The sequence below is a fragment of the Culex pipiens genome, chromosome 2 (assembly GCF_016801865.2).
Source record: "Culex pipiens pallens isolate TS chromosome 2, TS_CPP_V2, whole genome shotgun sequence".
Classification (NCBI taxonomy): domain Eukaryota; kingdom Metazoa; phylum Arthropoda; class Insecta; order Diptera; family Culicidae; genus Culex; species Culex pipiens.
The window spans coordinates 44,856,093-44,868,735 of NC_068938.1; the positions used below are offsets into that span (position 1 = coordinate 44,856,093).

Sequence of the window (12,643 nt, forward strand, 5' to 3'; positions counted from 1 at the left end):
TCATAACTCCTACTAAGGTTCAGCCACATCATTTGCAGGTTGCACCCCCCTCTCGTCCGATTATGCTGCCAACTGTAGAGGAAGTTACATTTATGCAAAATGAAAGAAAATGGTATGTCTCCATCTGCTTCCGGGTGTCATGTGAATTGAAGTTTTCCAGTGGATATCGATTTGTCGTGGAGGATGTTGACTTCGCAATGAACTTTAAAGGGAAAAGGGCAATGAACTGTTGATATTTGTCTTAATGAATAAAATGGAGATATTTTTTGTGCATTTAATCTAATGTCTCTTGAAAATGTAAGTCAAATTTAAAAGTATTCAATGCAACAAGTTTCAAAACAAAGGATTTTTTTAGCACAATTAATCATTTAATCAACGTGGTTCACCGAATTAGACCTTTTCAGTGTCCAAAAGTATTACTTTTCAGCCCTTGTATCGAAAAGTATTATGTTGACAATTTTGGCATAAATTCTCTACGAAATTAACCTTTTTACAAATTTGAATTTTCAATATGAATCTAAGTTTTGAGAATATTTGGATGGTAGAAGACAAAACCGTAAAAAAATTTAGTTTTTCATATATTTTCCGATTTTTTCCATACAAGCTTAATTTTCGAGAATTAATGGATAAATGTTGACCGATTTTGCTCATATTTACCCCAAAGTCCTAAATTAGCTACAACAATATTCAGCTCGTGGGGCGAGGTTTTTAAAAGAAATTAATATTCTGGGCACCCTATTGTCTAAAAATGGCATGTGGAAATTAAAAAATCTGTATTTTTCAAAGGATTTTTTTTATCGATATGGTGTCGTCGGCAATGTTGCTACGCCGAAAAAATGAAATTATTTTTTCTCACTAAAAAGTTATTTCCAAAAGAACTCTTTTTTATCTGTTTTATGGAACATAAAATGCCTTCTTTTTATAAATTTCAGGAATGTCAGCAAAATTTTGAGCAATATTATTTTTATATTTTTTCAAAATTTATAAAAGGTTGCAAAATGTTTTTTTATAAAAAAAATAATTTGCGAGTACAATATTACATTTTCAAGTTAAAGCCATTTTTAGGTGACTTTTATTAGTGCCCATGTTTGCCCTTTCTCGAAAAAAAAATTCTTCTTTAAAAATTCCCTACATTTACATTTTTGAACTTTGTTGATACGGTCATGCTAAGATAAAAAAAGAGAAACATGCCATTTTCATTGTGTTGCCCAATTAGCCCTTGCTTTTCATACCCGATATTTCAATAACAAATGATTCCGATTGTCAATGTTAAATAATGCATATTTTATAAAAAATTTAAATCTAAAATAAGTGTTTTGCTCCTTTAAAAAGTTATTCTTAACCCTCTAACGCCCATGGTTGCACCAGAGCACCACTAATTTTTCACTTCAATTCTGTAGAAAATTGCAAGGAAACCCGTAAAAAATCTCGATTTTGCTGTGGGCGGGAAGGGGTTGATTATAAAATAATTATTATTTCTTTTTGAACTTTGAACTTTGTTGATATGGTCATGCAAAGATAAAAAAAGCATGCGAATTTCTCAGTGTTGCCCAATTAATGAAAATTTTATAAAAAAATAAAATCTGCCTAAATAGTGTTTTGCCCTTTTAAAAAGTTATTCTTAATTATAAAACTATTACTTTTTGTGTGTTTTAGCTGAAAAATGCTCATTCTTGGAAGAAACTTTTTAAAAGTTTTGTTCACCATATAGCAAATTGCTTGAATGTTTTATATGAAATAATAAAAAAAACTCCCGAAAAATGGTTTTCTCCGCAAAAAATCAAAATAAAACTGTATTTATTTTTATTATTCACAATATTTTATCCCACAAATTTGGATATTTCAAAAGGGCGTATTGTATTTTGAGCAATTATTAAATTTTTTTTACCAAATTTAGCGACTATACTATTATTTATTTCTCACTTTTAATTTTTGTCAATAACTAGGTTCAGTTTTCATCAATAAGAAAACAAAATATTTTTACTTATGAAAAAATAGAGAAAAAGCAAATTTTTAAAATTGACAAATTATGTTATTTAAAAAAAATACGGAAAAGAAATGCGTAACAGCATGAACATAACCGAATAATTCCTTAATTTTGAATGAAATTCTAATTCTATAAAGCTTTTATGACTGTTATTTACAAATCAACAACAAAAACCCCACCTTTTGTGGGGGACCATTTCGAAAAAAATACTCAATCTCAGCACGAACTTCCTGCACGTCACGCGTCGTCGTCGTCGCCGTTGTTTGTACTTGAAATGTCAGGCCTCTTCTCTTCAGAACGAACGTAGAAAGCCGCCAACCAATTGTGGTCGCGCGGGGCGTCATCGGCGCGCAAATGTCCACACCAACTCGAGAGTGTCACTACTTTCGAGCAATCAACTCGAGCTCTCGGCAGTTATGCCAACAAAGATAGAAACAAAAAATAAACCGTTTGACGCCGGCTTCTTTTGATGGCATCTTTCAACATTTTGTTTTAAATAATCGTTTTTAATTTATTTTGTGTTACGCCCTTACAAATTGTCATTCTCTATCAATTCTTCTATTTTCATGCTGTAGTAAGCTATTGTGTCAACCTATTATGAGCTAACTGATAAAGTAACAGCTACTAAGTCTCGATCAAAGTGCCATACTAAAGCGGTGACCAGGCTGATTCACACTCTAAGCTGGTATTTGTGCTCTTACTACGATCACACTTTAGTTGTAGCGATTTATGCTCCTGAGTATCACACCACAACCACTTTCAAGTGCAAATCACTCAACTTGGCTCGACGTGTCGGCTAAGAATTCTCACACCACTCAAAGTGTACGCGGTTTAATAATAGTTTAGTCGCGCTGCGTTTCACTCATCATACGGAGAAGTGCATTTCGAAGACAAGAAAGAAGACCACCACTTCTTGAGCGGTGGCCAAACATTGCGAGCATTCGCGGACTTTGGCATAGATTTCGTTGGCTTCCGAAACAACCCACCACTAGCTGGGTGCATCCCGTAATCTTCAGTTTGAGACGTTTCGTTGATGCAATCAGCTGGTGATCGGATTTTTCTCAGAAATAGTTCAAATTGATCCGCAGAGTCGTAAAATGGCTTACGACGTGTTGCGGAATTTGTGAACGTTCGGTGTTGAATTCCACTCGGAAGACTCGTCTCAAAAATGGAACTCTAAAAATATCTTTTCTCCGCAAAGTCGCAGTAAAACTCCTCCGCGGCTGCGATGCTATTCTACCCGAAATGCATCGTCAGCTGTGGAATTCTTCGCGACCAATTTCCGCTGGTTAGGAGTGTGCAGCATGTAAGTGTTGAAGCGTTTCCTTTAAGTGTGTTTTGGTTTCCATTAACCGCGCGGTTTGAGGTTTTAGGAAATCGGCAGACTTGTTGAAATTCTGGTGCATTTTATTCTGTCATAACACGAACGTCGTGAACTGAAGACAAACATTTGCATTTGTAGACAAGGTTGGTGGCGCCAGGTCACGTTTGGAGTGGCAATCGATGCAGTTTTGGGAAAGGTTTGAACATCTTTGTGTAACGGTTTCATTCAAAAGAACAAAGACTTGGTTAGAATAGATTTAAATGCTTTATTTAAAAGGAGATCAGATTCAAAATGTTTTTATTCTATTATTTTTCGCCACCACGTGGCCCAATTCTCCTACCTCTCTTTAAGTGGTCCTTCCCATCTTGTACATCTGGTAGAGCACCACCAGGTACGGGGCCGCAAACCCGACCGTGGAAATCAGGAAAAACTTGGTCGTAAACGCGTACGGATTCTTCAGGTTGAACGGCAGCGGGTTCTGTTGAGAAGGAGAAAATAACCCAAAAATTAAATTAGCTCACAAATCGCAAGAGTTTTCCAAGCTAAAAATTCTTACCCGATACTTTCTCGGATCTACAAAGCCGGACCGTTCCCCACCGCTTCCGCCGGGGCAGGTTCCGCCCCCTCCGGCACCCGCGGTAGCGGCCGCCGCTTCCTGCTGGACGGCATCACGGCAAAAAGCCCGTTCGCAACCTTCGCCGGACATGGTTTCTCTTGAATTTGCTGAGATTTCCCAGGAAGATGCTTCCGTTTCGTAACCAGACGTGACTTGAGAATGACAGAGCGATTTGAAGGAATTTCAGTGGTTGCTTTGATTTGGAAAGTTGGAAAGATTGGGTTCGTACACGTTGATTGGAATCAACACATCTATTGAAATCAAACTTCCTTTTTAAAATTTAGTTTTTTTTTTAAATTTTTATTCTTTTTAATTTTTTTTTTAATTATTTTTTCAATTCTCTTTCTTTTATTTTGTCGTTTCTTTGTTTTCCTGTTTTCAAAATTATGATTTTCTCATTTTGTTTACACCTTTTCTGCTAAACCAAACGACGCTTAATCTGCATCTCATGATCTTGAATTTGGCGGATTGCCACCCGCGCACTAACTTTAACTGATTCGGTCCGGCGGCTAGCTGAACTAGTTCCAATTAGGTGGTCCCGTTGAGGGTAATTTAAACTCTACTCATTTTCGTGTGAATATTCACGCAATTTGTCTCTGCCGCTGAAACAGTTTGCGGTAATAACCTTTTCCCCAACGTGATATAATCATCTTTATGAATGTCTATTTAGTGCTGGTTTAATAGTTTTCGTTATGGAGACAAATATATTATATTTTACAACATTTTAGTCGTTGTTTATTTTGGTTTTAAATGCTATGAAAATATTCTAAGAAACCAAGTGCTTCCATTGATGTTAGGTTTTTGAAAAACGGCCAACTATTTGCAGTAGAGCAATTCTCTGAGATTTCGGTCATTCGATTTTTTTGTATTTTTTAATCCGACTGAAACTTTGTTGGTGCCTTTGGTATGCCCAAAGTAGCCATTTTGCATCATTAGTTTGGCCACATAATTTTCCATACAAATTTGACAGCTGTCCATACAAAAATGATAAATGAAAATCTTGATGAAAATTCTAAAATCTGTATCTTTTGAAGGAAGTTTTTGATCGATTTGATGTCTTGGGCAAAGTTGTAGGTATGGATATTGTCTACACTGATAAAAAAATTATATACGGTAAAAAAAATTGTGATGTTTAATTTCACTTTTTGTCACTAAAACTTGATTTGTAAAAAAAACACTGTTTTAATTTTTTTCTGATATGTTTTAGGGGTCATCAAGTGTCAACTATTCTGAAATTTCCAGAACGGACAAAAAAAACTTTGACCGTGTTTGAATTTTGAATCATTATTGCACACTTTGCACCAAATTCTCCACCCTTGCAAATCATAACTGCACACCAAATATTTGCACACTTGAAATCCTACCCCTTCTCCCCCCCCGCTCGCTTAGAGTGGTACGTGTCTCGACTGAGCTTTGTTGCTTTTGAACACTTTAGGGCAGTTTCGAACTAGGGTGTGTGTCTTAGACAGTTTTTTTCTGCTGTAGTTTGAGGTGTGCACTTTTGTATAGAGCTTTCCACAAGTTGCACGATTGTCTAAAAATCGCTGCAATCTGCAATAATATTAAAAAAATCCAAATATTGGTCGCAAAAATGTTTACTTTTATTTTTTTGATGTAAAATCGAATTTGCAATCAAAAAGTATTTTAGTGAATTTTGAAAATGTGCACCGCTTTCAAGTTAAAGCCATTTTTTGGTAACTTTTTTTTGAAAATAGTCGCAGCTATTCATTTTTTTTAATAATGCCCATGTTTGCCCACTTTTGAGAAAAAAAAAATGGAAAAGCTGAGAAAATTCTCTATATTTTGCTTTTTTGAACTTTGTTCATTCGACCCTTAGTTGCTGAGATATTGCCATGCAAAGATTTAAAAACAGGAAAATTGATTTGAAATTGATTGAAGTCTCACCCAAACAACACAACATTTTCTTATGTCGATATCTCAGCAACTAATGGTCCGATTTTCAATGTTAAAATATGAAACATTCGTGAAATTTTCCTATCTTTTCGAAAACAGTATTTTGAAATGTATAATCAAGACTAACATTTAAAAAGGGCGTAATATTGAATGTTTGGGCCCTTTTGAAATGTTAGTCTTGATTTAAAAAAATAGGGGACAACATATCAGAAAATAAAAAAAATAAAAATAGTGTTTTTTGCAAATAAAGTTTTAAGAGACAGAAAGTAAAATTAAAAATCACCAACAAATTTTTTTACCGCGCATCATTTTTTTCAGTGTAGTCCTTTTTCATACCTACAACTTTGCCTAAGACACCAAATCGATCATAAAATTCCTTTAAAACAGCGATTCTCAACCTTCTTCTAGGCCGGTACCCCCTGCCATGTAAATCAAGTAGGCCTGGTACCCCCGTTGAGAATCGCTGCTTTAAAAGATACATTTTTTTTTAATTTTCATATATAATTTTTGTATGGAAAGCTGCCAAATTTGTATGGAAAATTATATGGACAAACTAATGATCCAAAATGGCTTCTTTGGGCATACCGAAGGCACCAAAAAAGTTTCAGCGGGATTAAAAAATACAAAAATTAAAATGAAAAAAAGACCGATTTCGTAGACGTTTTATATAAAATTCATTGATTTTCCCAAAAATCTAATAATTATGTCATCGCTTCGTTTTGGCAGACATCACGTGCTTGCTGTTGTACAGTAAAACCAACACTCAAAAACTCGTCGTTTAGTTTCACACAGCCATATCGAAACGCTATTTTTGTACGCGTCTAAAATTTAGTTTGAGCAGTTCATATTTCTCTCCCGGCACCTGGCGCCGATGTCGGGCCAAATTAACTAGCTCGCAATATTTTCGTGTGTGTGTTTTACATTGTTTCAGCTCGAGACAACCTTGACATTGACTGAAGCATAACCAGTGTTGCCAGAAAATCTAACTTTCTTTTCTCTTTCTCTTTTTTCCTAGGAACATTACCAGTCCAAGCTGGCTGCTGCCTCACAATGTGGGGCCAGGACCCCCCTGAGTCCTGTGACGCAGGCAACCATCCAGAAGCACCTGCCAGGGCTACCGACGCGACGGCTCTTGATGCAGCAGCAGTATGCGGCCGCCAGTGCTGCCAGATCGCCACCCCAGCCGAAGGTGGAGCAGCGGGACGTGGCCTGCTGTACCGGTAAGTTGGGTTTGCTGTAGTTTTAAGTTTTGTCCAAAATAAACTCGAGATGCCAAAAATGGCAACATTGCTACCGTCATGGGGTCGATTTTGTACCTTTAATAAATGTCGTTATTTAAATGAAATTAAATCAAATAAATTTAAATTAAAATCAAACATATTTTTATGATAATATTAATGAAAAACAGTCAAGCGCACCCAGACGGTAAATCATGTTGTAATTTTTCTGCAAATGATATGTAAGCATGCGATTTGGTTTTTCGCATCGTACAGATGTTTGGGGCGTGTTGCAGGTTCGGAACGAAAACTTATTTATTCCACGGCGAAACTAGTGCCAAGAAAGAGCATATCATACACGTAGCGCGCACGTAGTTCGCATGTCAGCCAAGATGAAGTTTGCTTATTTGGTTCAAGGTTGTAAATGAGATTGATTTAATTTTAAGATATTTTGAATGAATTTTGAGTGCAATTTTTCAATGAATTTCTAGTTTCGGATTTTCTCATTTAAGAAAATGCCTCATCATTCTTGCGTGTAAGCTTGTTTATTTTTATTGCACCTAGCCCAAAGTGGAAAAAGCAAATCGATTGCTGAGTTTTATTTTTGGACACCGGAAAGAGATCAAGCTTTCATTTGCCTACGGCAAGGAAGACAGTTTCGTTGTGTGAGCACTTAGTACAAGAAGGGAAAATTGCAACGGTTTTTTTTAAAGCAGCTCACGACGAATTTCCCTTTTTCAATAAGTAATGACTATTTTTTTTTTTGGGTTTTCATAATTCATTTACTTTTTTTTTACATAATCATAGTTCATTGCATAGAAATCTTCAAAAATAAGAGAAATGGATTTTATTTATATTTTTTTATTTGGCTCAAACTTTTTAAGGGGCTTCCATATGACTAAGGCTACCAACTCTTGCTGAGCAAAAATCCGTACACTTTGCCGATATGACAGCATGGTATAACAAAAACTGTCAAGGAATTATTTATATAAATTAAATTAAATTTGAGAATTGAACATTTAAAACTGTGTCGTTTTTACAGCTAACAGAGCGCTTATGATTTGCACGTTTAAATAATAAATAAACCGTGATTTGAATCAAAACATTACGTACTTCAATTTTTTTGTTAAACGTTTAAAAGTTCACGAAGTGTCAAGTTTATACGAAGTAACAGTTTATAGGACCTTTAAAAAAAACTCTAAATTTGTTAATTCAAATTTTCAAAGGTTTTCACAAGTTTTAGAAAGCCGTTTAATGGACGTTACGTTAGAAATTTCTAAAAGAACAATTCGAGATTTTTTTTAAAGGACCTATCAACATATGAAAGAAAATAGTTTATAAAACCTTTAAAAAAAACTCTAGAATTATTGATAATCATGTTTGAATTGAGGAAAACCCGGAAAACTCCCTTTTTAAATCAAAGTTAAATAAAAATAAAAATGTCTAGTTAACAAAAGCTTTGATCAAATCAAAAAAGCAATTCAATGTTTAAAAAGTTGTTAAAATTCCGTACAAATCCGTATTATGCGAAAAATTCCCTACAAAAATTCCGGCCTGTTAAAAATCCGCGAAGAGGGTCGAAAATCCGTATGGTAAGGAAAAAATCCGTACAGTTGGTAGCCTTACATATGACCAAAGAAACCATTTTGTGTCATTTGTTCACTCATACAAGTCTCCATACCTGTTTGTCAGCTGTCAGCTGTATCTTTTGTAAAATTTCTGAACTATTCAAAAAAATATTTTTAGAAATGGGCAAATTTTTAGCTAAAATCAAACTTCAAGGGGCTTTATCTCGAGAACGGTGAATTTTATCAAAATTTCAGAGATTGCAAATTCAAATTTACATTGAAAATTATTGTTAATAAAAAACAAATTTCAGGCAAGATTTTGTTTCCAAAACACATACTTTTTTTCAAATTATCATAACTAGGGCGCAAGTTGTTTGGCGGTACTGCTCTATCGCTCAAAAGTTGCGAGTTTTTATCCCCTAAAACAAGGCAAAAAACGTTACTTAATCAACCTGTAGGTTTTTGGTGCCTTCCTCTCACTTAAATAGTAAGTTCGTATGAGATAAAACAAAAACCAATATCTATTTCGAAAATTTACAGACTTTTTGTCATGAAAATACAGTCACCTCCTTTGAATAAAATGGCAACTCTCTACACGGCTTTTTCGTGGCGATCAGACCCGGCAATTTGAGGTTATGTTGAGAATGACTCTTTTTTGTAGTCGACCAAATAGTGTTTAATCATAACTTTCAAACAACTTAATGATACTTTACAATTTTCAATACCAGGCTGTGGGACCAGACTCTGGACCGAGTAGACCACATCCACGGGTCCCCCACAGACCGTTTTTATGAAAAAAAAATTTCCACCCAAACCAATGATTGGACATGATTCCTGGGACCATTCTGCACCATTGTGCCGAGTTTCAAAATATTTGCCGGCAGAAATTTCGAATACGGTCAGTTTTAGTGTTTTGAGTGGAAATTAAGGGGAAATCGCATGTAAAATGCGTAGGAAAAGTTCAAACCTTCGATGTTTTAACTCTAAAACGTTACTGGTCATAGTTTTAAGTTGTTCTTACAGGTAGCAGAATGATATAAAACGATTTACCGGACTGACTTAGCCGGATTTAGCCTAAGTTAAGTGACTTAAGTCTATAATTTACAAGTTTATACATAAATATCTAATAAAAACTAATACATCAAGTGATTTTAAGCCAAGGGGTGACTTTGTACCAGCGAAAAAAAATCACCAGATCACAGACGGGATTCGAACCCGTACCACCCACGTCTCTACCCTTAAGCCACCGTGATCCTTGGGATTCTAGTTGTCCCAAGACACCAAAGTAGTGTTCAGCTGTAGATTTGATTGCACAACCACGCCTCTAATCTACCGTCGTTATTGTCGCTCTCTTCTTGGTGAACATCGCTGAGCAGTGTTCGATAGGCCAAACAAAAAAAATTGTCAATAGTTTATGTTGCACTCTCCCAACATTTTCAAAAATGCCGTAAAAAGTTAGATAATCACGAAAAACTTAAAAAAAATAGATAACGCAATAGTGTTATTAGCCTTATTGTTTGAACCCGACAAGAGTTTTAGGACACAAACTAAAACTACAACTACTTACATACAATTCATACATCGCCCATCGTATGTAAGTATTTGTAAGCCCAATAGTTTACACATATTTGACTATACTATTTTCAAATTTTCATAAGATATGCCAAGCTTGTTAAAATAGTAGATGAGTGATTGTGTTTTAACGTGGGGAAAGAATAAGTTTTGTTTTGCTGAATATATTATTAGCAATCGTACTTGCTGATCAATAATATGTTTCAATGAATTGTAACGGTGATCAAAATTTATCAACAACACTTTATTCAATTATAGGATACAATATTTTATTATGATAAACATGTTTAAAATACATAATTGGTTGGAAATATTCATCCTATAGGAAGTTGTGACACAGAACTTTTTCTAATAATAATCATTACACAGGACAGCAAAAAAGTATGGGCTAAATGATAGCTGAAGTACTCTCTGGATTTCATTTGTATGTTCCAAATTTGTAAAAGTTTCAAAACAAAAAAGGACAATTTATTTTGCAATACCACAAATTTGCCAAGTTACAAAAGTTGTTGCCCTAATGTTTTAATTGTTTTATTTAGATTCAGTATGAATTGATTCAGAAAAAATTGCGCATGATTTGCAAATTTGTCACTTCAAGGTGACTTTAAATCAACAGGCCATATTTAAATCGAATTAGCAGATTTGCGTAGCAATATCATCAAATTGTTTATGTGGGAACATAAACAGACCAAATTAATCCATCTACAAAATTTGTATATATTAATTAAAACAAAATTCAAGTTTATCAAAACAATCTTTGGTCGTTTGTTGGTACAAAGTCACCCCTTGGCTCAAACTCACCCCATTTTATGTTAGTTTTGTGCAATCTAGTTTTCCTTGACTTGAAATTGTCTAATGTATTAGTTTTTATTAGATATTTATGTATAAACTTAAAAATTATAGACTTAAGTCACTTAACTTAGGCTAAATCTGGCTAAGTCAGTCCGGTAAATCGTTTTATATCATTCTGCTACCTGTAAGAACAACTTAAAACTATGACCAGTAACGTTTTAGAGTTAAAACATCGAAGGTTTGAACTTTTCCTACGCATTTTACATGCGATTTCCCCTTAATTTCCACTCAAAACACTAAAACTGACCGTATTCGAAATTTCTGCCGGCAAATATTTTGAAACTCGGCCCAGAGGTGCAGAATGGTCCCAGGAACCATGTCCAATCATTGGTTTGGGTGGAAATTTTTTTTTCATAAAAACGGTCTGTGGGGGACCCGTGACATCCGGACCAAATTCGGTCAGCCAAAACCGAGAAAATCAAGTGCATTTTTTATCAACGTCATCACACACACACACAGACAATTGCTCTGAATTTGATTCTGAGTCGATAAGTACAAATAGTTAATAGTTATTTTTCCAGTGATCAAAAGTTAAAAAAATACTGTTTTTGGAAAACTTATTTTTTGTTAAAAAATGTTAAATTAAAAATCGGCAAAATAAATTCCGTATGCATTTTTTCTTCTGAATAGTCCTTCTCAATACCTCCAACTTTGCCGAAGACACCACAACGATCAGAAAACTCCTTAAAAATGTACAGATTTTCATTTTCGAATATTTTCGTGCGATGTTTTTATGGACAAGTGCCGAATATGTTCGTACTATTTTTGTATGATAAGCTGTCAAAATTGGATGTAGACTTGTATGGGTGATCCACAAAGTTTGAGCCAATTAAATAAAATAAAATCCATTTGGGCATAAAATTCGGAATACGGAAAAAATGCTCAATCTAATGGTTTATCGTTTCATGATTTTGTTGAGTTTACAAGCAAAAAATCTAGAATTGATTTTGAAGGTTTCCCCTTTTATGGAATACTTCTTCAACCGGTCATCTCCGGCACCGATCCACTTTCCTCTTAGACGCGTCGTCAAGTCACGCTTGGTTGCAGACGCCCGTGAACCAAACACGCACATTTTGTGGGTGCCCTCTCTTCGTCAGTCACGCCGGTTATTTTAGTACAAAGTGAAAGTGATCACGCTAGGAGATGTGCTTAAAAGACTTAGAGACAGATTCTGTCCCGACTAAGTAATATTAATGTCAACGCCGGGGTGAAAGCCTGCCGTGATTCTTCCGACATCCCCCCGTAATTGATTCTTGACCCTGTCTGTTTACACGACGATGTGTTAATCAATGCTGCTTAAAACGTGCCTCCGTCGAGGATGGGGAAGTATTGCGTCAATGTCATAAAGTGGCTAATGTTCCTGTCGAGTGCAATGATTTTAGCTTGACGCGAGAATGGCACTGTCTGACCGTGATGGCGTCAACAGCGTTATTTTTTAAAGATCTTTCAACTGTTTTCACCTCAAATTGCAACACTGCAGTTCTTCTAAAAAAAATGCAAATTCTTTTACAAAAATGTTCATGGGTAACCGAGAAACCTTAATGCTTAAGCGACGCTTACACGCTCCATCGAAGAGAGCTGCAGCATGTGTAC

At 35.2% G+C, this 12,643-nt stretch overlaps 2 protein-coding genes across 3 annotated transcripts in view; one reads left to right on the forward strand and one right to left on the reverse strand.

The window, feature by feature from the left end:
- Window positions 1–12,643, forward strand: part of LOC120423474 (trafficking kinesin-binding protein milt) — a 150,225-nt gene that overhangs the window by 19,858 nt on the left and 117,724 nt on the right. The window contains exons 1-2 of one of the 2 annotated variants that reach the window (XM_039587307.2): window positions 3,051–3,293; window positions 6,857–7,061. In XM_039587307.2, the coding sequence (XP_039443241.1) occupies window positions 3,216–3,293; window positions 6,857–7,061 (283 nt within the window). In that variant the 5' untranslated portion in view covers window positions 3,051–3,215. Of the gene's footprint in view, window positions 1–3,050; window positions 3,294–6,856; window positions 7,062–12,643 lie in introns of those variants that run through there. The other variant, XM_039587309.2, reaches the window with a different exon arrangement.
- Window positions 3,557–4,115, reverse strand: LOC128093142 (uncharacterized). Its single transcript, XM_052708958.1, has 2 exons — window positions 3,868–4,115; window positions 3,557–3,789 (listed from the first exon to the last, which is right to left on the reverse strand). Exons 1-2 carry the CDS (start codon window positions 4,015–4,017, stop codon window positions 3,658–3,660), a joined length of 282 nt encoding a protein of 93 aa, XP_052564918.1. The 5' UTR covers window positions 4,018–4,115; the 3' UTR covers window positions 3,557–3,657.